This window comes from Rattus norvegicus, chromosome 1, assembly GCF_036323735.1.
Source record: "Rattus norvegicus strain BN/NHsdMcwi chromosome 1, GRCr8, whole genome shotgun sequence".
NCBI lineage: Eukaryota > Metazoa > Chordata > Mammalia > Rodentia > Muridae > Rattus > Rattus norvegicus.
This window is the reverse complement of record NC_086019.1, coordinates 36,653,436-36,679,040: the sequence shown is the minus strand read 5'-3', so window position 1 is coordinate 36,679,040 and position 25,605 is coordinate 36,653,436. Positions and strand designations below refer to the sequence as shown.

Genomic DNA, 25,605 nt, shown 5'->3' with positions numbered 1-25,605 from the left:
GGCTCTGTTTTCTACACATCTCCAAGCTCCAGGTAGATGGTCACTAAGTGACCTCGCTAAGTGATTTCCAGCAAGACTAAAGGCGTTGAGACCTTGCTTTATGGTGGTCTTTTTTTCTGACTCATGGTCTACTCAGGCAAACTACCAGGGGAGAACAGAGGAAAGGAGGGAGTGGGCTTCCTGGAGCTGAGGAGGGAGCATGATCAGAGCTGCCTGAAATCCTATGAACTTGACTCCTGTGCCAAGGTCACTCTCCTCTGCTCCTGTGCCTTGCCCACATATGAAATGCCAGGTACATGTGTGCAGCCCATGCTTCTCTGCCCTTAGCCTTTTCAATATGTGCAATATACACATGGCCCTCATTTTTCTGTTGGATCACACTCCCTAGACCTCTGTAGCCTTTCTCATCTTTGTCATCTGACTTCACCAAGTTGTAAGCTCTCTGTGACCTAGGGCTGTTTGTTTCAGGGCTGAACCGTCAGATCTTGACGCATAGTAGCTTTCTGTCATGATCTGCAAAGTTAAGGAATGCCCAAAACTTAAAACAAACTGTGCTGGTAATCAGATGTAGAGGATTGGGTGTGGTCCCTTAGGTGGCTCCTACTTGGAAAGCCACAAACACACCTGCTCAGGTTGTGAAGTGAAAAGAACTAGAAGGACGCGTCAAGGAACGTCACAAAGTGGATGCTGAGAACAAGGCGCAGTTGCTAGGCAACGACCGAGCGCAGACGCCTGGAGGGACGCAGAAGCCTGATGGAGGGACCCGCCAAGAAGGAGCAGCGAGCGATGGACCCCGGTGGCGTGAAGGAGAAGGAGGAAAAGGTGGAAGAGGAGGCAGGAGAAGAAGAGGGAGAAGAGGAGGAGGAGGAGGAAATTACCGCCGCAACCCTGCGGGGCAAACCCCGACCTTTGCCCATCTCAGCGATATCAGCTTTCAGCTACATCCCTCCACGGCATCAGGGCCCCAAGGAGCACAGCTACTTCAGTCGCGAGGGCCAGGTGAGCAGGTCCAAGAGAGAGAGGAGGGACACACACACACACACACACACACACACACACACACACACACACACACACACACACACACACGAGTCCGCACTATCAGGGAGGGCTCAGAGCGGAAAGGAATGTGATGAGGGCGGGGCTTCAGTGCTAGAGAGAGGCCTGGGGTGGGACCACATAACTTGAGCTGTTCAGACAGTAATAGGGCAGGGTTTCAGGTGTGGTAGTAATACTGTGAGGAGAGGGTTGGGAAGGACTATTTCTGATATTGTCCAAGGGCAGCTAGCCAAGGTAGGAGGGGCGGGGTCAAAGTACTAGAGGCTTTAGAGGTACTGCAGCTCTAGGTAGAGGGTGGTGCCCAGGACAAACTGCACTGAGCTGCAGAGTCCAAAGGAATTGTATAGGGGTGCGAAACTGGCTAGCACGGAAGCCTCCTGTTTTACAGATGTGGAACTGGTCTCGGGGTTAGCTAGGGTTAAATACCAGAGTCTGGGTCAGGGCCCCCTGTGTTATCACTTGTGAAGGGGCTGGAATTTGACACCAGTGAGGCAGACATGGTTAGTAGGCAAGAGAGAGACCTTGAACAGAGGCACAAGGGCACCAAGAATATGGCCATCACAATCACAGTTGTAGACACCTCAGGAAGTGAGGATGGACAGATGTGAGCTTGGTGCAAGTGAAGTGATGCAAATGTGTCCTGGGAGTGGGAACGGCAAAGAGGAGTGAGCATAAAGGGATCAGGCAATCACAGCCATTCCTGGGAAGCTGACCAGAGGTGCCCCTCTGGGAACAGGGGAGAAGCTGCTACCCATCCATTCCATAAAAAACTGAGGGAGTACTGTCAGGATGCTGGGCCACTCTTTCTGCCCACTACCAGTTGGTGGGTCAGTGGAGTGTCAGGGTTGCTCTACTTAAGGTGGCTCAACCCCCTGGGGTCTGTCTGTATCAAGTCTCAGGTAACAATGGAGACAAGCCCTGACCCTAGTTGCAGTGTCTGTAAGGTCCAGGGTGTGGGAAACATTCTGACTCTAGATGGCAGAAACAATAAGAACACTGTCTTAGTTGGGGTTACTGTTGCTGTGAAAAACACCAAGGCCAAAAGCAAACTTGAAAAGAACTTTGTTCACTCACAGACTCCTACAACAGTTCATCATACAAAAGCAGTGAGGGCAGGAACTCAGGCAGGACAGGAACCTGGAGGCAGAAGTTGATGCCAAGTCCTTGGAGGGGTGCTACTTACTGGATTGCCCACAATGACTTTGCTCAGCTTGCTTTTCTGTAGAACGTAGGACCACCAGTCCAGGATGGCACCTCCCAGAATGTGCTTCATCCATCAATCACTAATTAAGAAAATGCCTTACAGGGTTTCCTATGGCCCAGGAGACACTTTATTTTATTTTTGTCCATCTTTATTAAATTGGATATTTCTTATTTACATTTCAATTGTTATTCCCTTTCCCAGTTTCCAGGCCAACATCCCCCCCAGCCCTCCCCCTCCCCTTCTATATGGGTGTTCCCCTCCCCTTCTATATGGGTGTTCCCCTCCCCACCCTCCCCCCATTACCACCCTCCCCCCCAACAATCCCGTTCACTAGGGATTCAGTTTTGGCAGGACCAAGGACTTCCCCTTCCACTGGTGCTCTTACTAGGCTATTCATTGCTACCTACGCAGTTGGAGCCCAGGGTCAGTCCATGTATAGTCTTTGGGTAGTGGCTTAGTCCCTGGAAGCTCTGGTTGCTTGGCATTGTTGTCCCTAAGGGCTCTCAAGCCCCTTCAAGCTCTTTCAGTCCTTTCTCTGATTCCTTCAACAGGGGTCCCATTCTCAGTTCAGTGGTTTGCTGCTGGCATTCGCCTATGTTTTTGCCGTATTCTAGCTGTGTCTCTCAGGAGAGATATACATCCGGTTCCTGTCAGCCTGCACTTCTTTCCTTCATCCATCTTATCTAGTCTGGTGACTGTATATATATGGGCTTCATGTGGGGCAGGCTCTGAATGGGTGTTCCTTCAGCCTCTGTTCTAAACTTTGACTCCCTATTCTCTCCCAAGGGTATTCTTGTTCCCCTTTTAAAGAAGGAATGTAGAATCCGCATTTTGGTCATCCTTCTTGAGTTTCATGTGTTCTGTGTATTTAGGGTAATTCGAGCATTTGGGCTAATATTCACCTATCAATGAGTGCACACCATGTGTGTTTTTCTGTGATTGAGTTACCTCACTCAGGATGATATTTTCCAGTTCCACCCATTTGCCTATGAATTTCATAAAGTCATTGTTTTTGATAGCTGAGTAGATTTCCATTGTGTAGATGTACCACATTTTCTGTATCCATTCCTCTATTGAAGGGCATCTGGGTTTTTTCCAGCTTCTGGCTATTATAAATAAGGCTGCTATGAACATAGTGGAGCACGTGTCTTTGTTATATGTTAGGGCGTCTTTTGGGTATATGCCCAAGAGGTATAGCTGGGTCCTCAGGTAGTTCAATGTCCAATTTTCTGAGGAACCTCCAGACTGATTTCCAAAATGGTTGTACCAGTCTGGAATCCCACCAACAATGGAGGAGTGTTCCTCTTTCTCCACATCCTTGCCAGAATCTGCTCTTGCTGGAGTTTTTGATCTTAGCCATTCTCACTGGTGTGAGGTGAAATCTCAGGGTTGTTTTGATTTGCATTTCCCTTATGACTGAAGATGTTGAACATTTCTTTAGGTGCTTCTCAGCCATTCAGCATTCCTCAGCTGTGAATTCTTTGTTTAGCTTTGAACCCCATTTTTAATAGGGTTATTTGTCTCCCTGCAGTATAACTTCGTGAGTTCTTTGTATATTTTGGATATAAGCCCTCTATCAGATGTAGGATTGGTAAAGATCTTTTCCCAATCTGTTGGTTGCCGTTTTGTCCTAACAAGTGTCCTTTGCCTTACAGAAGCTTTGCAGTTTTATGAGATCCCATTTGTCGATTCTTGATTTTAGAGCATAAGCCATTGGTGTTTTGTTCAGGAAATTTTCTCCAGTGCCCATGTGTTCGAGACTCTTCCTCACTTCTTCTTCTATTAGTTTGAGTGTATCTGGTTTGATGTGGAGGTCCTTGATCCACTTGGACTTAAGCTTTGTACCAGGTGATAAGCATGGATTGATCTGCATTCTTCTACATGCTGACCTCCAGTTAAACCAGCACCATTTGCTGAAAATGCTATCTTTTTTCCATTGGATGGTTTTAGCTCCTTTGTCAAAAATCAAGTGACCATAAGTGTGTGGGTTCATTTCTGGGTCTTCAATTCTATTCCACTGGTCTTCCTGTCTGTCTCTGTACCAATACCATATAGTTTTTTTTATCACTATTGCTCTGTAATACTGCTTGAGTTCAGGGATAGTGATTCCCCCTGAAGTCCTTTTATTGTTGAGGATAGTTTTAGCTATCCTGGGTTTTTTGTTATTCCAGATGAATTTGCAAATTGTTCTGTCTAACTCTATGAAGAATTGGGTTGGAATTTTGATGGGGATTGCATTGAATCTGTAGATCGCTTTTGGTAAAATGGCCATTTTTACTATATTAATCCTACCAATCTATGAGCATGGGAGATCTTTCCATCTTCTGAGGTCTTCTTCAATTTCTTTCTTCAGAGTCTTGAAGTTCTTATCATACAGACCTTTCACTTGTTTAGTTAAAGTCACACCGAGGTATTTTATATTATTTGGGACTATTATGAAGGGTGTCATTTCCCCAATTTCTTTCTCGGCTTGTTTCTCTTTTGTGTAGAGGAAGGCTACTGATTCATTTGAGTTAATTTTATACCCGGCCACTTTACTGAAGGTGTTTATCAGGTTTAGTAGTTCTCTGGTGGAACTTTTGGGATCACTTAAGTATACAATCATATCGTCTGCAAATAGTGATATTTTCACTTCTTCCTTTCCAATTTGTAATCCTTTGATCTCCTTTTGTTGTCTGATTGCTCTGGCTAGGACTTCGAGAACTATATTGAATAAGTAGGGAGAGAGTGGGCAGCCTTGTCTAGTCCCTGATTTTAGTGGGATTGCTTCAAGTTTCTCTCAATTTAGTTTAATATTAGCTACTGGTTTGCTGTATATGGCTTTTACTATGTTTAGGTATGGGCCTTGAATTCCTATTCTTTCCAGGACTTTTATCATGAAGGGGTGTTGAATTTTGTCAAATGTTTTCTCAGCATCTAAGGAAATGATCATGTGGTTTTGTTCTTTCAGTTTGTTTATATAGTGGATTATGCTGATGGTTTTCTGTATATTAAACCATCCCTGCATCCCTGGGATGAAGCCTACTTGATCATGATGGATGATTGTTTTGATGTGCTCTTTGATTCCGTTTGCCAGAATTTTATTGAGCATTTTTACGTTGATATTCATAAGGGAAATTAGTCTGAAGTTCTCTTTCTTTGTTGGGTCTTTGTGTGGTTTAGGTATAAGAGTAATTGTGGCTTCATAGAAGGAATTTCGGTAGTGCTCCACCTGTTTCAATTTTGTGGAATAGTTTGGATAGTATTGGTATGAGGTCTTCTATGAAGGTCTGATAGAATTCTGCACTAAACCCGTCTGGGCCTGGACTCTTTTTGGTTAGGAGACTTTTAATGACTCCTTCTATTTCCTTAGGAGTTACAGGGTTGATAAAATGGTTTTTCTGTTCCTGATTTGACTTTGGTACCTGGTATATGTCTAGGAAATTGTCCACTTCCTCCAGATTTTCAAGTTTTGTTGAATATAGGCTTTTATAGTATTATCTGATGATTTTTTGAATTTCCTCTGACTCTGTTGTTATGTCTCCCTTTTCATTTCTGATTTTGTTAATTTGGACACACTCTCTTTGTCCTCTCGTTAGTCTGGCTAAGGGTTTATCTATCTTGTTGATTTTCTCAAAGAACCAACTTTTGGTTCTATTGATTCTTTCTATGGTCCTTTTTATTTCTCCTTGGTTGATTTCAGCTCTGAGTTTGATTATTTCCTGCCTTCTACTCCTCCTGGGTGTATTTGCTTCTTTTTGTTCTAGAGCTTTTAGGTGTGCTGTCAAGCTGCTGATATATGCTCTCGCCTGTTTGTTCCTGCAGGCACTCAGAGCTATGAGTTTTCCTCTTAGCACGGCTTTCATTGTGTCCCATAAGTTTGGGTATGTTGTACCTTCATTTTCATTAAATACTAAGAAGTCTTTAATTTCTTTCTTTCTTTATTTCTTCCTTGACCAGGTTATCATTGAGTAGAGCATTGTTCATCTTTCATGTATATGTGGGCGTTCTTTCCTTATTGTTATTGAAGACCAACTTTGGCCCATGGTGGTCTGATAGCACGCATGGGATTATTTCTATCTTTCTGTATTTGTTGAGGCCTGTTTTATGACTGATTTTGAATTTTGAAGAAAGCTCCATGAGGTGGTGAGAAGGTAGATCCTTTTGTTTTAGGATAGAATGTTCTGTAAATAGCTGTTAAGTCCATTTGGTTCATGACTTCTCTTAGTCAGTCTATGTCTCTGTTTACTTTCTGTTTCTATGATCTGTACATTGATGAGAGTGGGGTGTTGAAATCTCCTACCTTTATTGTGTGAGGTGCAATGTGGGCTTTGAGCTTTAGTAAGGTTTCTTTTACGTAAGTAGGTGCTCTTGTATTTGGAGCATAGATATTTAGGATTGAGAGTTCATTTTGGTAGATTTTTCCTTTGATGAGTAGGAAGTGTCCTTCCTTATCTTTTTTGATGACTTTCGATTGAAAATCGATTTTATGCGATATTAGAATGGCTACTCCAGCTTACTTCCTCAGACCATTTGCTTGGAAAGTTGTTTTCCAGCCTTTTACTCTGAGGTAATGTCTGTCTTTGTCTCTGAGGTGTGTTTCATGTAGGCAGTAGAATGCTGGGTCCTCATTGCATATCCAGTTTGTTAATCTGTGTCTTTTTATTGGGGAATTGAGTCCATTGATGTTGAGAGATATTAAGGAATAGTGATTGTTGCTTCATGTTTTATTCGTATTTGGATGTGAGATTGTTTGTATGCTTGTCTTCTCTTTGTTTTGTTGCAAGATGATTAGTTTCTTGCTTTTTCTAGGGTGTAACTTACCTCTTTGTGTTGGGTTTTACCATTTATTATCTTTTGTAGGGCTGGATTTGTAGAAAAATATTGTGTAAATTTGGTTTTGTCATGGAAGATCTTGGTTTCTCCATCCATGTTAACTGAGAGTTTTGCTGGATACAGTAACCTGGGCTGGCATTTGTGTTCTCTTAGGGTCTGTATGACATCTGTCCAGGATCTTCTGGCTTTCATAGTCTCTGGTGAGAAGTCTGGTGTAATTCTTATAGGTCTGCCTTTATATGTTACTTGACCTTTTTCCCTTACTAATTTAAGTATTCTTTCTTTGTTTTGTGCATTTGGTGTTTTGACTATTATGTGATGGGAGGATTTTCTTTTCTGGTCCAATCTATTTGGAATTCTATAGGCTTCTTGTATGTTTATGGGCATCTCTTTCTTTAGGTTAGGGAAGTTTTCTTCTATGATTTTGTTGAAGGTATTTACTGGTCCTTTGAGTTGGGAGTCTTCACTCTCTTCTATACCTATAGTCCTTAGTTTTGATCTTCTCATTGAGTCCTGGATTTCCTGTATGTTTTGGGCCAGTAGCTTTTTCTGTTTTACATTATCTTTGACAGTTGACTCAATGTTTTCTATGGAATCTTCTGCTCCTGAGATTCTCTTTTCTATCTCTTGCATTCTGTTGGTGATACTTGTATCTACGGCTCCCTGTCTCTTCCTTTAGTTTTCTATAACCAGGGTTGTCTCCCTTTGTGCTTTCTTTATTGCTTCTATTTCCATTTTTAATTCCTTCACCTATTTGATTGTGTTTTCCTGTAATTCTTTTTAGCATTTTTGCATTTCCTCACTCTAGGCTTCTGCTTGTTTATTTTTGTTTTCCTGCATTTCTCTAAGGGAGTTCTTTATGCCTTTCTTGAAGTCCTCCATCATCATGGTTAAATGTGATTTTAAATTTAGATCTTGCTTTTCTGGTGTGTTTGGATATTCAGTGTTTGTTTTGCTGGGCAAATTGGACTCCGATGATGCCATGTAGTCTTGGTTTCTGTTGCTTGGGTTCCTGCACTTGCCTCTTGCCATCATGTTGTCTCTGGTGTTACCTTGTTCTGCTATTTCTGACAGTGATTAGACCGTCCTATAGACCTGTGTGTCATGAGAGCTGTAGACCTGTTTTCCTGTTTTCTTTCAGGCAGTTATGGGACAGAGTGTTCTACTTTCATGTGTGTAGTCTTTCCTATCTACTGGTCTTCAGGTGTTCCTGTGGGCGTGTGTCCTAGGTCCACCACACAGGTCGCTTGGAGCAGAAAAATTGGTCTTACCTCTCATCTCGGGCCTGGAGTCACTCCTCAGAGACGGGTTTCAGCTCTCTGTGAGGGCAGCAACCAGAAGGACCTGCCCGCCTTCACTCGGGACCCTCTACAGGGTGGCCTAGATGGCGCTAGACATTTTCCTCTAGAGTCAGAATTGTGGGCAGAGAGTAGTCTCCTCTTGCTTCCCAGGCATGTCTGTCCCTCTGAAGGTCTAGCTCTCCCTACCATAGGATTTGGGTGCAGGGAGCTGTTTGACCGGGTCCCTTCAGATCCGGGCAGTGTCTCCAGGAGAAACTTTATTAATTAGGGTTTCCTCTTCTCAAATGACTTTAGTTTGTGGCAAGTTAACAGAAAGCTATCCAGCACAAAGAGGGTGACCAGAGAGTGCAGAAAGATCTGGGCTGGGAGTTCGGGTTAGATTCTGGCTTAGTAACACTGGACATGGCTCTATCAGCTCAGGCAGCCGCTGTGCACTGTTTACCAGGTGCTAATACAGAGCAGGCAAATCTAGGCTGTGAGGGTCATTTGTTCCTTCCTTTCACTATTGTGACTAAATATCTTCAGTGAATTCTGTTCAGGATGCCTGCATTAGAGTGACATTATGGGAAAGGGACATTAAATATGAATGCGTGGACCCAAGAAGTAACTCAGGACATGACACCCATGTTTCTGCTATCTGGTGGCACTGCCTAAAAAGGGGTGTAGATTAGGGAAGTGCCTAGGTCGACGGAGGCCATTCCTTCTTCCATATTATCTAAGGTCTAACATAATACATTCTCCCTATCTCCCCACTTACCATCCCAGGCTCAAATGAATCTTCTTCCTTCCCCCATCAGGACAGCATTCACAAAGTGTCAGGCATACAACATATACCACAGGCATCCCTGCCATAGGAGTCATTCTTGGTGTGGGCAACTGTTAGTGTTTGGACTCTTAAAATTCCCATCCCAGAGTCCTGATCCTGAGAACCCCAGAATGTGAACTTAAGAGACATAACTCTATATTAGTGGTCATCAAACTAAACTCCCAGGGTAGCCCCTAACCCAACATATCGGAAAAGGGAAATGTACAGAGACAGACATGCATAGAAAGAAAATGGTGTGAAAAGGTAGGAAGGAGGCTTACAAGGGTAGGGAATGCTATAGGCCAGCTGAAGAATGCAGCTGGGAGCATATGCCTGCTGAATAGTTCTGTCTCTGTAGGAATTGCCCTGAGAACTACTGGTTCGATGATGTTGTCTGCCAGCACTAAAAGACAATGTATGGTTGTTGTTTAAGCCTCCTAGTCAGCCAGGGCTACTTCAGTAATTCTAATATACCAAAAGCAACCAGAAGCCCCAGCATACTCCCTGGGGATCTCGTGTCTAAGAACAGCAGTCTGCTTATGGTTGAGGAGTGTGGAAAGACAGAAGGAACAAGGGGGGAGTGGCTCTTGTCATGAGATCTGTGTTCCCAAGTCTTGGATACCTGTTAGAGTTCTGAGATGGGATCAGGATGTACAGCTATGTTTTCTAACCTCCTTGCTGCCATAGACTCCACTTTCTTTTCTATGAATATACTTAAACTGATAGACTAGGCATTGGGGTAGTTGTCTATCTTCCCAGCACTTATGAGTCTGTGACAGGAGGATTGAGGGTTCAAGGCTCATGTGGGCTACGTCATGAGATCCTTTCTACAAAACCAACCAAATATATAAATAACTTATCCGTACAGTTTTTTTATTTGTTGAATGAATTTTATATTTTAAGTGTGCGGTGCATATAAAATTATCAAATTTTAATCATAAAAGTACAGTCCTGGTGCACAAAATGAGACATGCATCTAATGTAGTCTCGCTGTCTAAAGTCTGTGCTGTTTTATTGGGAGCATATGAAATTTGGCTTCTAGTGTAATAAAAATTTTCATAAGGTATCATGGGTTCTTAAATGCTAGCCAGGTGTTCCCAGAGAATTGGCTGAAGAATAAGCAGACTGGCCAATATCTATCAAAGACAGGCTAACTTGCAGGAGGCAGCTAAGGATTCCTGGTACAGGAATATGAAACTATTGAATACTGTTTCATCATTTATAATAAAGTAAGCAATGCACAGCTAGGTAACACTCCGATTAATACAAAATCATTCTCTTAGGTTCCACTGAACCTATGACCCAAATACTGAATAGATTGGGCTTCTATAGCAGGAACAGTAGGGAGGAAGTTAAATATTGCAAGGTCAGAGGGCATTAGGGCTGGACTCCTCTCCTGTAATGGCTTCTACATACAGGACTCTAATGCCTGATCAGAGGAATGGGAAAAACACACATTGAAAGACACTCTGGCCCTAGGAGGAGACTTTGGATCGTAAGCCTGCCTGGAATAGATAAACCAGATTCCAGAAAATCACTACAAAGCAGATGGCTTTCTAATAAAAACAAAGGACATATCCCACCTGCCACCCACAAACCCAAACCAGATAGGCTGTCAACCATTTGGACAGAAAGGCCTTTGGGAAAGGTATTTGTTCCAGGGATTTTTAGAAACAATACAGAGCCTTTCTAAGGAGCAGGCCAGGGCAATATTCTCTCTGGCTACCATCTATTCTCATGCCCCAAGAATGTACTCTTCTGTGCTCTGCCTGTCTCCTACACTGTACACTGTGCATCTTGTCTAAATTATTTCAATGGACGTTATAAAGAGCAGACATTTGCAGGGAGACCAGAGCAAGATTCCCTTGACAGAATGAGTTGGGGCAAAGAAATATGCAGGTCAATAACTTCAATGTAAAAACCTGTTCCCCCATATATACTAGTGGATCTTTAATTGACAGCTTATCTAATCACATGACTACTTTTCCATGAGCCATCTCAGCTATTCAGTACACAGATTCCAACTGTGCAGAAAGGAGTGGGTCTACAGAGGAACCTCCAAATAGCCACTTAAGCCTTGCTTGACTAATGAAACCAGGATCTGTCTGATTCCTTTGTCTGCGTGGGAGTTGTTGGTAGTGGTAAAATCCTGCCTTTAAGGAGTTTTGTAAGTAGTTGTATGGATGTGATGATACAGATAGAAGATCTGATGTAGCTGCTGTGAGTCACTGTGTGTTTCTTGTACCAGTTAAAAATAAATTCTGTTTGAGTAATGGCAAGAAAACTTCTCAACATGGAGACAAAGCTGTTCTCCAGGTCACATGACTGGGGTGTCAGGTATGGTGTCTGATAAGGGGCAGCTACAGGAGACTTTCCTTTGAGCAAAGTCAAGTGCTTTTTGAGGAAAAGCAAAACAACAACAGAATCCCAGACACTGTTGATGCTTTCAGAACCCACTTATAAAACCCGAATTCCTTTAGTATGTAGTTTATTTTTTCACACACACACACTCACAGACACACACAAACACACAAACACATGGACACACATATATAGAGACACACAATCAGACATACACATAGACACACACTCACAGACACACATAGACACACACACACACACACACACACACACACACACACACCAGTTTGGTTAACCAGTATGTCAATGAGATGCAGAATATCTAGTATAAATACAGCTAGCAATTGTTCTTTAGCTGTGGTTCCTAATGATTATTTTCTTTTCAGTAATTGCCCATTCCCTTAAATACCCAACCCTCCTCCACTGTCAGAGATTAATGCAGAGGACCGCAGTGAAGACGAGCAAATGTCCCTGCTCTTCTGACTCCTCCACCCCAGGGAGCCCACCACATTCATGCTTTGCAGGCTGCAAACTTATTTAAAACTCCGGCAACGTGGCTGACTAGGATGACAAATCTGTCCTCTAGCTACCATCTAAAATGTGACCAGTTCAGGGACTGCTCCCTAGGGGGCTCTAGCAGCCTGTGTTTCCCTGAGAAATACGCTCGTCAGGGCTGCAGAGCAGACGCAGTTCAGTGATGTTTTTAAATTACTTTTTTTTTCTTCTTCTGTTGTGTACAGCATTTCTGCCCCCAAAATGGAAAAGCCGAGTCAGAGGAGAATGCTCTTTTATGAAGGTTTTGATTAAATCCCTCAAAGTGTAACAGTTACATTAAAAAGAAATCGCCTAAGTGGCTTTAGAATGTGTTTCCAGCATGCCAGCGTGGATTGTAGAGAGCTGTTTTGAGGACAGCTGTGTTCCACAGGCCTCACTCCAGCTTTGCTGGGATTAACCAGAATCCTCTCTGCATGTGCAGAATCACAGACCTGGAGGCAAGGACTGATGGTGTCCTTACGGGCCATAAGCTCTACCTCTCTGCCTGCAGAATGCTGTTCATCCAGGGTAGTAAGAACTTCCAGTGTATGAAGGCTTGTGCAGTCTGTCCACAGCTGCAAAACAGAGAGTCACAGGGACCAAGCCAGGGTCCAGTGCACGAATGTCACCTTAGACATCAGTCATATTTGATCACATGAGCCTGGGCACTCTTAAGCAGCTGTAAAGGAAGATAAACCATTTTGTGGCCATGTTCCTGGTAGGATCCAGGAGTCTTGGCTGTCCAGTAGATTCATGGCTACAAGAACGCAGAGCACCTTCCTGCACACCCACTGTCCCCTCTCATTTCTCCTTTTTCCTTTGCACCTATTCCCATCGAGCCTACTAAACATTTCACTTACTTATTTTACTATTGCTCTTCCCCTACTGAATTCTGGGGTGTGTGTGTTAATTTTTGTCTTGCTATCTCTTTAGCAATCAAAACAAGGACTGGCTTACCTTCCAGAAAAACCTGCTGCCATGGTGGGTAAGAGAAGGGTAAAGATATGGAGTGGAAAGCCTAAGCCACCTTTTCAGAAAATGTGCTTAGTAAACTAGGGGTTTCTGTTTGTAGTACGTGTGGTTTAGTACTCTACTCCATGAGGTGATCAGGGTGGATCCCACTTGTTTCTCACCCTGTGCTAGCTGCAAGCCTGTTGTCCAATGACCTGTCCCCAGGAATGGCATGTCCCAGAGTGTGGAGCAGAGCAAGACTGAGTCTTCTTCCAAGGCAGGTGGAATCTTGTAAATGGAGGGGCCCAGCTTCCCTTGGAAACAGCTACAAGGGAGGAGTGAGGAAGAGGCCAGTTTGTCTTTCTCCATGGAGAACTTTCTTACCGGCTATACTGCCCACAAACAGGTGTGGCATACCTTTTGGTCTTGTGCTCCTACATGCAATGGTTTGTGTCTGATTTTGTGTTCACACACAGAGGATCATACAAACGTGTATGCTTTACAGTTTTCTCACAAGGTATACTTGTCTCTGTCTGTGCATGCATATGGAGGCCAGAGGACAACCTTGGGTGTTGACAGGGTCACTCACTGATGTGGAGATTGCCAAGGAAGCAAGACCCCCAAGGGTCTGCCGGTCTCTACCTCCCAACTCTGGAATGGTAACAGTGAGCCAGTGTGCCTGCCCCCCCTTTTTTTAAACTGTAGGGTCTGGGGGTTCAGTTTAGGTCCTCAAGACTACAAAGAGAGAGTTTTGATGCCTTAGCTTCCTTCCTCTCCTCCTTCCCCTCCTTCCTTCCCTAATTCCCCCTCCTCTTATTTTTTCTTTTCCTTTTAAAGTCTCTCTCTCTCTCTCTCTCTCTCTCTCTCTCTCTCCCTCCCTCCCTCCCTCCCTCTCTCTCTCTCTCTCTCTCTCTCTCTCTCTCTCTCTCTGTCCTCTCTCTTTGAGACAAGATTTCATAATGTACCTTTCTAAGTAGACAAGGGTTAATCTAGATTTGCAGTAATACCACCACTGCTACAGGTGCTGGTACTATAGGCTCATCTACCCAGCTCAGCCTGCTCTGCTCATGTGGCAGTGTATGCTCACATATTTTATTTCATAGTTTGATGAGATGATATATCAAACTAACTTTTCATCTCCCTAACAAGATTCCAAGGTTCTCAGCATGAGTAATGAAAATAATATTTTTTATTTGTTGAGTATCTTTTTTTTTTAAAAAAAATTTTTGGTGGAGAAAGAATGAAAATCAAAAAAAAAAAAAAAAGAAAAGAAAAGAAAAGAAAAGTTTACTTAGCCCAATCTTTTGAGGACCAAAGTTTTCAGCAGCTGACCTTGGCCTTGTGAAGTCTCTGCCATTTGGCTGCACCACCTCAGGGCATGAGTGGTAGGGCAAGACACGGCAGGGTAAGTAGTTACATCTGCAGCCAGGAAGCAGACACTTGCAGTCCCCCAATCGCTTCAAGGCTGTGCCGTGTTCTTAGTGACCTAAGAGCCTCCTGACAGGCCCTGGCTCTTAAGAGTGTGCCACCATCATACACCACTGCCACCTGGGGACCAAGCTCCAGAGCATGAGCTCCTACAAGTCACATTACAGCTCTAGCAGAAGTGAATAGTTGTAAGCAAATGACAGACAAAAAAAAGGGCTGAATCTTCAGCCTCAGTGACAAGGTGGGTCTGAGAAGTAAGGCATAATCCACGGAGTCCATGTACTCTCACAGTGAGTCAGTTGAGAGGAATTCTGCTGACCTCAGCTCAAGAGTAAAATATTCTTAGATTATTGGAGAAGTTGTAAAAATTGTCAAAACTTATGATCCTAATGTGCCAGGAGAAGGAACAGGATCTTGTCTGCAGGCAAGCCATGGAGAACAGTTAAGCACAGTCCCTTAAAGGTTCTGATACCTATTCTTGACAAGCTGCAGCCCTAGAGACTACAGTCTTGAATACTGTTAACATTCTCTTATCGAAGTATACTGGTCTCACTCCCAAGGAGATGCTCTGGGCTTTCCAGAACTCAAACAAGGCCCTTATGGAATCAGTGACTTTGGAGATTTACAGTTTTGTAGTAGGTCATATACTTGTGGGCAAGTAGCTTTGAAGAAAGTAGTAGCAGTCACTCACAAGTAATTTCCACTTTAGTCAGGGTAGGCTAGGCTGTGCCTGAGCAACACAGAGGCTTAGCCAGGATCATGGCAGAGTTTGCTGTTACTAACTCACAAGCCTCATTGTTAGCATCATTTCTGAATTCTACCCTTGGTTGGCTGCCCTCATCTGGAAGCGGTGAGAATTTTTTTTATTTAAATTTTATTTTTATGTGTTTTTTATTTGTTTATGTTTTGTTTACATGTATGTCTGTGTATGCCTGGTAAGCAATAGGCCAGAAGAGGGTATTGTATTCCCTAGAACAGGATTATAGGTGGGCATCAGCTGTGTAGGGGCTGGAAATCAAACCCATTTGGAGCCAACTCCCCAGACCCCATGGTGAGAACATTTCCATCGAAGGAAATAGCAAGCACTACTAATGAGGTGGACTGTTTTCTGCAGTGAGTGGTTAGCTTCATATAAGTGCAACATTGGGCTGAAGACAATAAGTAGTATGACAGACCTTGATTCATTTCTCATGTTTTGCCCAATGTGAGTCCTGCAGAACTCTTGGTGCAGTGATGTGACAACCCACTGTGCCTCCTTTAAAAATATATACAAAATGAAATGAGGGTTATTTATATTTTTAGTTGAAAAGGCATGGATTTTTATTATATACGCTGGTAATTATGTGTATGAATAGGACACATTTGACATCATATTCACCTCCCCTCTCTACTTGCAGCCCTTGGACACCTCTCTCTCCTCCTCTCTCCTTTCTTCTCCCCTCATCTCCATCCTCACCCATCCCCTTTCCCTCATCCCCATCTTCATCCTCCCACCCCTCCGCATCTCCTCTCCGCCTCCTCATCCACATCCTTGTTCCCTTCCTCCTCGTCCCTTCCCTTCCCCTCTCTTCTCCCTTTTGTCCTTCTCTTCTTCCACCTTCTCCTCCCCTACTTCTCCACCTCTTTCTCTTCCTCCACCAGGACATTCTCTTCTCCTTCTCCATCATCATTCCCCTCCACCATGTCCTCCATCTCCTCTTTCTCCTCCTCTTCATGACTGACCTGAGTCAAATCAGTGCTCTGCATATGCACATTGGTATTGGAAGTATTGGGCCAAAACTCCTGTATTCCATACTCCTGAAGAAAATAGACTCTCCCTCCCTTAGTAGCCATCACCTGCTGGAATCTTCTCAATCAGGGGTGGGATCACATAGACTCTTTCTCTGTGGATGCTGGAATATTGACTGGCTTATTCTTATTCAGGCCTGGTTTCTCTCTTGGTGGTTCCACGGTTTCCAGAGTCCAGTAGTATTAATGACATTAAAGTCATTAATCGGATCCCCTGAATTCTCCATACACAAAGATTGAGCCTATGTGTCTAGAGATGGCATGTCTTGGCACTCCTAGGAGGAACAGGAGCAGGGCAGCAGGTGCAGGAGGGCAGGAGCAGGACAGCAGGAGCATGATGGGAGGAGCAGGGCGGGCAGGAGGAGGAGCCAGGCGGGCAGGAGGAGGAGCCTGGAGGGCAGGAGGAGGAGCCAGGAGGGCAGGCGCAGGACAGCAGGAGCAGAGCAAGCAGGAGCAGGAGAAGGGCAGGCAGGAGGAGGAGCCAGGCGGGCAGGAGGAGCAGCCAGGCGGGCAGGAGGAGGAGCCAGGCGGGCAGGAGGAGGAGCCAGGCGGGCAGGAGGAGGAGCCAGGCGGGCAGGAGCAGGACAGCAGGAGCAGAGCAAGCAGGAGGAGGAGCAGGGAGGGCAGGAGCAGGGCGGCATTAGCAGGGTGGCAGGAGCAGAGTGGCAGGAACAGGACAGCAGGATCAGGATGGCAGGAGCAGGGCGGCATTAGCAGAGTGGCAGGAGCAGGATGGCAGGAACAGGACAGCAGGAGCAGGATGGCAGGAGCAGGAGCAGGGCAGGCAGGAGCAGGAGCAGGGCGGCATTAGCAGGGTGGCAGGAGCAGGATGGCAGGAGCAGGATGGCAGCACCAGGGCGGGCAAGAGGAGGAGCAGGGCAGGCAGGAGCAGGAGCAGGAGCCAGAGCAAGGGCAAGTCCCTAGAAAATCAGAAGTAGAGTGTAATTGTGTGTTAGTGATGCTGTCCACTCCGGCAGTCAGTAAACTCAGTTTACCCAGAGGAGTATTCTCCTTAGGCTTCTGGTCCTGCTTTAGTAGGCTCTGATTTACTTTGTTTTGGCTTCCCAGTTGTTCCAAACACAGCTGTATTTACAGAGTGTGTTGGGCAGCACAAATTGGTCGAGGCTTGGTGGCTTAGAGCAATGGGAACTCAGTTTTCAGAGACCTGGAGAGTGGAAGTTTGCTCCCTTTTGTGGGCTCAGAGGGAAATACCTTTGTTTCTCTTGATAGTCATCTTCCTGTCCTGTTCAGACTGTCTTTCCTTATCTATGTCTCTATGTTTCAAATTTCTGCTCCATAAGGACACCAGTCATATTGCAGTGTTGTCTCACGCTAGTATGATGTCATCTTAACTAAATACATCTTGAGCTACCCTTCTTCCGAGCAGGGTGGTGTTCTGTATTCTCTGGTATAAGACTCCAACATGAAGGCTTCTGGAGGACAAAACCCACCCCCACAGCACCTGAGAGGTTGCTCTGCAGAGTTCTGGCTATAGCAGCTAACTCTGTGATTGCCAGAGATGCCAAGGCATGTCCACAAGTTCAGAGCAAACAAGATCTTACCGCCCTTTCTTACCATTCTTCCTTTTCTTTTTCTTTTAAAGATTTATTTATTATATACTAGTACACTGTAGCTGTCTTCAGACACACCAGAAAGAGGGCATCAGATCCCATTACAGATGGTTGTGAGTCACTATGTGGTTGCTGGGATTTGAACTCAGAACCTTTGGAAGAGCAGTCAGTGTTCTTAACCACTGAGCCATCTCTCTAGCCCTTTACCATCCTTTCTTTTAAGCCACTGCACTTTTCCATGCTCTCTCATTTTATTTGTAATATTTTAGCATTTTATTATATTTTACATACTCTGTGTGTGTGTGTGTGTGTGTGTGTGTGTGTGTGTGTGTTTCTCCCCATGCTTAGGCTATAGTCTTACTTAAAATGAGGTCCCTCCATTTTCGTCCTGAAACCTAAAATGACCTCTTACAGTATTTTTAGCTTATTTTCCATCTCTACAATGAAATACCCAGGGCTGTGTGTCTTATAAAGAAAATGTTTATTTCAGTCATAGTTCTAGACTTTCCAGAAACCACAGGTATTAGTGGTTTCACTGGCTGAATGTCCTGGAGCAGTCAGGACACACTAAGAGGCTGAAGAGTGTCTACACATGTGCTTCCCGCAGTAGTGCATGGCTTGCTGAGAGGCTGGTATTGTACACACTTGTGTTTCTTTGGCTTCTGTCTCACTCAGTATAGAGCCACTAGACTGCCCTGATAACCCCACCTAAAGTCAGCCATCGTGGAAGGCACCATCTCTTACAATATATTCAGATCAAGCCCAGCCCTTTCAATAACTAACACTGGATATAAAATCTCCACAGCTGAATTAATTCCTCAAACTGCAGAAGGAACAGACTCAATTAAACTTAGGAGTGGAGGACACAGGCACCATTTTGAAGATGACATCCACACACTCAAATGGCTAGAGACTATTCAGTATCAGGAGTTGTGAGCATAGGAGGTAAATTGAAGGCAGGACATCAGACACCACATGTAGCACACAGTGTCTCAATGTTTAAGCAATGCTCAAAATGCAAGCAGACAAAAGCAGAGGTCACAAGCTAATATTTTCTGTTTTTTGTTTTTGTTTTTTAAATTGTTAAATCCTGGGGAGTGATAGGTGAATCTGAGAGATTTTCATTGTGCAGCACCAAGTCTGTGTTGTGATAGCATCTCAGCCCCGATTGGTTTTTATTAAAATCATCTTGCTTCAAGCCACAAAGGAACACAAAAATAAAAGATGAAAGCTTAGTAATGGAAGACACACTTCGGCTCCGCTTAGACACCGGAGACAGATAGTGTTTTGCTCTGTGAGGCTGGCCCTCTGCTAGTAATTTTTTTCCCTTTTAGTCTTATTCTTCAGCTGTAGAAAAATTCATCCCTTTCCTCTGGAACATTCTGAATATGCACCAAACTTGCAGCAGGGATGGGGTGGGGTGAGCGGGTAGGATGGGGCTGGGAGTGCTTTTGGGTTCTCATCAGCCAGTGCCCAGAAGCAGTGAACTTCCTAATCCAGATCAAGATGGCCTAGGCGCTCAGAACACCCTGAAATTGGGAGGCAGCACAGACTCTTGGCTGCTCCTATTTACAGTTTTAGGAGACCTGGTTAAAATGAAAAACAATAGACTATTTTTTCCTTTTTCCAGGGAAGTTGCACACTGCAAGAGGTTTCTGTGGCGTAAAGCATTTGTAACAGTGATTACAAGCTACATTTCTTCCTGAATCTGTTCTTATGTCACTGGGGCTTCTTTTCGGATAAGCTCCACCCCTTAGCAGGACCCACTCCACTCAGGAGGATTGGCCTTGCTGAAAGAACTAGGCAAGAAGCACAGCACAAGAAGATTCTGGCAGTTTGTTCCCTTACTTCCCCTCTTCCTGTGAGGCTCCCCTTACCTGAGCAGGCTAGACACCCGGTGGAAGCATTGTTGGGCGTGGGATGGGGAACACTGTCCACGTCTACTTTTGCACGTGGTCCTCAATGGGTAGACGAGCAAGGTATTTTAGTCAGGGTTTCTATTCCTGCACAAAATATCATGACCAAGGAACAAGTTGGGGAGGAAGGAGTTTATTCAGCTTATACTTTCACATTGCTGTTCATCATCAAAGAAAGTGAGGACTGGAACTCAAGCAGGTCAGGAAGCAGGAGCTGATACAGAGTCCATGGAGGGATGTTACTTACTGGCTTGCTTCCCCTGGCTTGTTCAGCTTGCTTTCTTACAGAACCCAGGATGGCACCACCCACAAGGGGCCCTCACCCCTTGTTCACTAATTGAGGAAATGCCTTACAGCTGGATCTCATGGAGGCATTTTCTCAATTGAAGCTCCTTTCTCTGAGCTAACTCCAGCTTGTGACAAGTTGACACACAAAACCATCCAGTACACAAGGGTTCACCCATCATGCTGTCAGCTGTGGCTGATCTCCTCCAATCCTACAGACAGCCCTGCTATAGCCAGGGCATGAGAGCTTCCAGACAGGCAACAGAAAACTGAGATCAGCCTAAACTACCATCTGACTGCTTAAGTCACCATGAGAGATGGCTCAGCAATTAAAAGTGCTTGCTGTTCTTCCAAGGGACCTGAATTCAGTTTCCACCACCCATGTCAGGTGACTTACAGGTACTTCTATCTGTCCATCTCTCTGTCTCCATGAGATCCAGTGCCCTCTACTGGTCTTCAGACATACCTTTCCATAATGCATGGATTCATTCACTCTCGACACTACAGTGAGGGCTTTCAGGTTTGCCTTGTTGTGGGCCTCTCCTCAGCTTGACCAATAGCTTTACACCTCAAAAGGCCTGAATCTTTATAGCCCCCCTTGAAGGGGAATGGACCTACAGAGTGGGTGTCCTGTTCGAACTTGCTCTGTGCTACTGAAGGGCCCTCCTGTTTTTCCTAGTAAGTATTGCTTTGCCTGTGAGGGCTGGCAGCCCGCTAGCGTCTGCAGCAGGAGATGATGCACTGCGTGTTCAAGACTGAGATTTCTTTGTCATGACTTAAAATGGGTTTTTAAAGAAACTTAGATTTATTTGATAAGCAAATACCTACTTTTATAGAGTCAAAGTGATTGATGTTTTCTTTGTGACATTTTCCTTATTGCTTTTATGCACGGGAGGTCCCTCATGGGCTTCCTTTTTCTCTTATTTTCCTAGTTCCTCTAGAAATTACTTTCGTCTACAGTGTGATGTGAAGAGACAAGGAACTAGCTGATTTTACAGCACTGAATGCTGAATTTAATCAACTTTCCAGGGAGTTAGTATTTTCACATCCCTGTCTAGATCATGTGTCGGGATCCTGATCTGGACACCCAACACCCAGGGCAGGTGGCACAAACGCAGTCATGTGATGCACAGAGAAGCCATGGCCTCCAGTGACAGAGCAGGAATGGCTGGATTTAGTGAAGCTAGGATTATGTCAGTGGGGAAAAGTTCCCTGCATATCATTCTGCTGGTAGAGCTCTTACAAATCTTGGAACTGCAATTCTTAAAAACCACCTTGTTTCCTTCACTGGATGGTGGACATATCAGGCACGAAGAGGTGTGAACTGTCTCCCAGAGTCTACCTGGTGGAAAGTCCATGAATGCTCCCATTTCTGGATGGTGCATTGCTAGCCATTACCATCACTGCCAGAAATGTTGGGTTCCCACACTCTGTAAACAGGGTCGCTTGTGTTTTCCATTCTGCTCAGCATGCGTGTGCGTCCTTTCTTTCCACAGAGGGAATCATTCTAATATCATTATTAGGAAAAACAAACACCCAAACCAACTCACCCCAGCACAAGCGAGACAGCAGGTCATCAGTTCCAGTCCCACAGATAATCCAATCTGGTTTCATTGCTGAAGGAATCAGGATATCCAGAGCAACAAAGCCAAGCCTGCTATGTGAGATGACAGTTAAATACCACCTAACCCGTGGGTTACTTATTTTACTGGGTACCACACAAGCAGATTGACTAAGAAAAGTTGAGGAAAAAAATAGAGATCTATAGAAAATAGTTATAATAACAGGTCCTTTTCTAGAACATCTAAGCTGTGTGTGTATATACATCTTGAATGTATAATGCATGCTTATGTTATATATGTAGACATATGACATGTACTCATGGATATCAGTTTCAAAGTTCTATAGCTGTTCATAGGGGTTAAGGAAAATATTTTTGTCTCTCAAGAGGTTGGTTTGCATACAGGCAATTTGACCACTGGCCAGCAGCTGGAAGGAAGACTTCTGCTTGGGATATTGTCATAGCATCCAGTTACCGATCATGTCTGGAGGGTAGTGCCCTCATGAACAGGCTTTGTGCCTCCAAGGAAGTTCAAATGAGCCTCCATGGTCTCTGTCCCTTCTGCAGTAAGATGGTGCCATGCATTAAGCCAAAAGCAGCTCTCTGCAGGTGCTAAATCTGACCCCACCTTGGTCTTGAATGTCCAGCCTCTAAACAGAGAAACATTTTGTTTATGAATTTCTTGGTCTGCACTATTTCCTCACAGCAACATGAGCCACGGCTGAGGTTTGAACTCTTGCAGCAATGTCGGAGGAGGCAGACTTTGAAGAATATCTCAAAGAGGAACAGCAGAGAGCAGAAGAGAATATCTGCCGTCAGACTTGGTCCTCAATACACTCTATGCTTGCTGGTGGGGGTCTAAGCTCCTTTCTGTTCCACCTCAGAGCTGCTCTGCCATGCGGGATGTCCCTCCTCAGTGCCTACTCACAGGAAGGGAATTCTGTACTCTCCAGTCCCCACTGCAGAGCCTGGGTTTCAATGCTGTCCTTCAAACACACCTGTGATTGTCTCTGTTTATTCCCAGACAGGGATTGTCTCCCTCTATGACTGTGTTTTTAAGAGGAGACTAGATTATAACCAGAAATTACATCGAGATGACAGAGAACATGCAAAGAACCTGGGGCTTCATATTAATGAGGAGGTAAGATGAAGTTAACCATCAAAACTATGCGTATGTGTATGTACCCATGCATAGAGATGTATGCACATATAATGTGAATATATGTACACAAATACATATCTACATATGTGCATATACATATACAATATATATAACATATATATTATATTGTGTGTCCATGTGCATACATACATATATATGTTGAATGTGTAAATATATATGTGTGTGTGCCCTTTCACACATTTATCTGTATGAAATTTGAGAACATGCAGATATCTATGCACATACATACATGTATTTCATATATGCATGAACACAGGCTAAATATATGTTTATTTTTGCGTATATGTACATGTGCTGATGCATGTATAAGTGACCATATGCAAATATTTGACACTGTGTTCCGATGCTTTATGTAGCTTTATTTATGTGGCTGGCATCTATTTTATTGTGCTGAGAAGTTAAGATGTTTCTGTTCTATGACTCCATTTTTGCATTAATTTTTCTGATTGGATCTAGGGAACCAGACAATTGAAAGAGAGTAAAATTAGGAAGCTCTTTTCAACAGAAGGAGCCCTTACTTATCTTCCCTCTGAGCCCTGGTTACAACAGCTTTTCTAGGGACACTGGTCTAGTCTAGTCATCAAGTACCCACCACAGGGGTGCAGCTCTGCTTTCATCTCCTGAATGTCTCCAAAAGAAGGTGGCATCCGGGTCCCAGCAGGTAGACAGGTGCTGGGGTGCTTTCTATCCTGGACCAAACTGGGCCCATCCTGGTCTGTATCAGACATCTCTGCCTTTTTACCTAACCCTCAGTTCATACTGAGAATGGCAGTCTTTTTAAAGGTCAGAGGCTGAGTATGCAGAGAAGATTACACCGCATCACATTATAGCATAAAAGCTTCTTTTGTGTGTGTAGGGGGTCTCTCTATTGAGCCGCTTGTGAGTGCTTGTTCTGCTTGTGAGTGAGGCTGCTAGCTCCTGCCTTCTCACCACACTTAGCACTCTTGAGTTGGAGTTAAGTGATAAAGGCACTTAGTTCACAGTCATGGGATTTTTATATTTGCTTACATTGGAGCACTTTGCATCGACCTTCTAACAAAGGAAGAAGAGTACGAGGCAAAAGACAAAGAAACAACCTGGTTTCACATTGATAGAGAGCATGCACAGAGAGCACTTTAAAGTGCAAGATAGTGAATGGGCTGAGGAGGTTCTGGGGAGAAGGATCAGGAAAGACCACCAGGGACTTGAATGATTGCAACTCTCTGTCAGTGAACAAACTCTTGAAGCCCCAAGCTGCTATTCTATATGCTGGGGAGGTAGGGTGTGAGCTGGGAGAGGCCAGGGGAGAGGAAGGAAAGAGGAGGGATAGGGCCTGAAGTCAGATAGCAAGTGGTGTGTGGTTCAGTGTCTTACTTATCCTCCAGATAGCAGGGTAATAGAGGGTTGTGCACGGAGGGACTGGAGTCTCTGGCTTTGCAAGTGCAGGTACACTGGTAGCATCATTGAGACACGGCCTGGGTGAGAGACCTGATGGATAGGCCACTGTACCGATGCATTGTGGATAGAAAGGTTTCTGTGCTTGCAATGGTGTCTGTGAATTTCATCTTTTCAGGAACAGGAAAGGACTGTGCCAGTGCTGATGTCCTCTGTTTATGGGAAACGCATTAATCAGCCCATTGAGCCCCTAAACAGAGACTATGGCCGTGTGAACCATGTACGGACCGACTTCTACAGGAAGAATGACATCCCCAGCATCAAGACACCTGGCTTTGGGCACATCACTCCAGCCTGAAGCAGTTGTGTGGTTTATAGGGCACTCTGAGGTACCCTGTCAGCAAGTAAGGTAGTATTGGAACCCATTTTCCTGTTCATGTCACCTGTAGCCGCAAGGAGGATAAGCACACACATATCTAAGGTGGTCCTGGCTCAGAACCTGGGCAAGCACCTTTACTCATGTTAAAAGCTTTAGTGTAAAGATTTTCACTGGACTTGTTTAAAATGACACTGACTGATTCATTCTGAGACTGTGAATAAAAGAAAGCTTGCCTCCCATTGGTAACAGCTGTGTTTGCTTTGCATGCTGGTTCTTCACTTTGCAAGGATTTGTTGGGGAAGGGTTCACAGGAGCGTCATTCGTGTCCTTCTCTGTCACTTAGGGGAACCTCCCTGCCTACAGTGCAAATAACTTTTCTGTTTCTCTGAGAGGACATGTACAAAAATGGCCCTAGACATTACTGAACTCTAGACAGGACATTTGTTTCCCTGAGGTCACAGATAAACTAAATTTTGCACAATGGAGTATAAAAACCCCTGTACATTCGTACTGCCACCCCTCCGGGAAGTGTCTGTCACAGGTGCAGGGCGCAGGCTGAATGTTGTTTCTGTGATCTGATGTTTTATCATCTCTAGGTGAAATGTCCAAACTTTGACAAGTTTTTATGCGAATCAGGAGACTACCAAAGCACAACCATGAATGGCAGCACCGTCCTGAGCATGGAAGCTATCCGTACCCTCATTATTCTTTACACTGAGGTTTGAACCCAGGACCATGCCACTGAGATCCATTTGCATCCCATGGCTTTCACTTTGGACAGTAGTTTCCTCTTCTGGAAGCAACTGATCTTAACCTATGTTGGAAGTATTTATTTTGAAAGAGAATCTGACACATAAACTCAAGCACTAAGACATATTTTTAATGAATGAATCTTTTGGAAGAAAGATTCATCTCTCATCTACCATGACTGAATTTTCCACAGCTGAGCAGGTAATGGGTAGGTGATGTAGTTTTGGTGTTCTCAACCGTTGGTTTTATTGCTTTGAATCTGCAAGGTGGTTTCTCTAAGGATACCTGATCCAGAATTTCTGGCCATTTCAAGGATAAATAATTCCTAAATATTTATATT

At 44.3% G+C, this 25,605-nt stretch overlaps 1 protein-coding gene across 1 annotated transcript; it reads left to right on the top strand.

Annotated features, from left to right (window-relative positions):
* Positions 1-737: 737 nt before the first annotated feature.
* On the top strand, positions 738-24,754 carry Cfap90 (cilia and flagella associated protein 90). The gene is made up of 3 exons (NM_001400836.1): positions 738-999; positions 22,604-22,720; positions 24,315-24,754. Exons 1-3 carry the CDS (start codon positions 754-756, stop codon positions 24,492-24,494), a joined length of 543 nt encoding a protein of 180 aa, NP_001387765.1. The 5' UTR covers positions 738-753; the 3' UTR covers positions 24,495-24,754.
* The last annotated feature ends 851 nt before the right edge of the window (positions 24,755-25,605 follow it).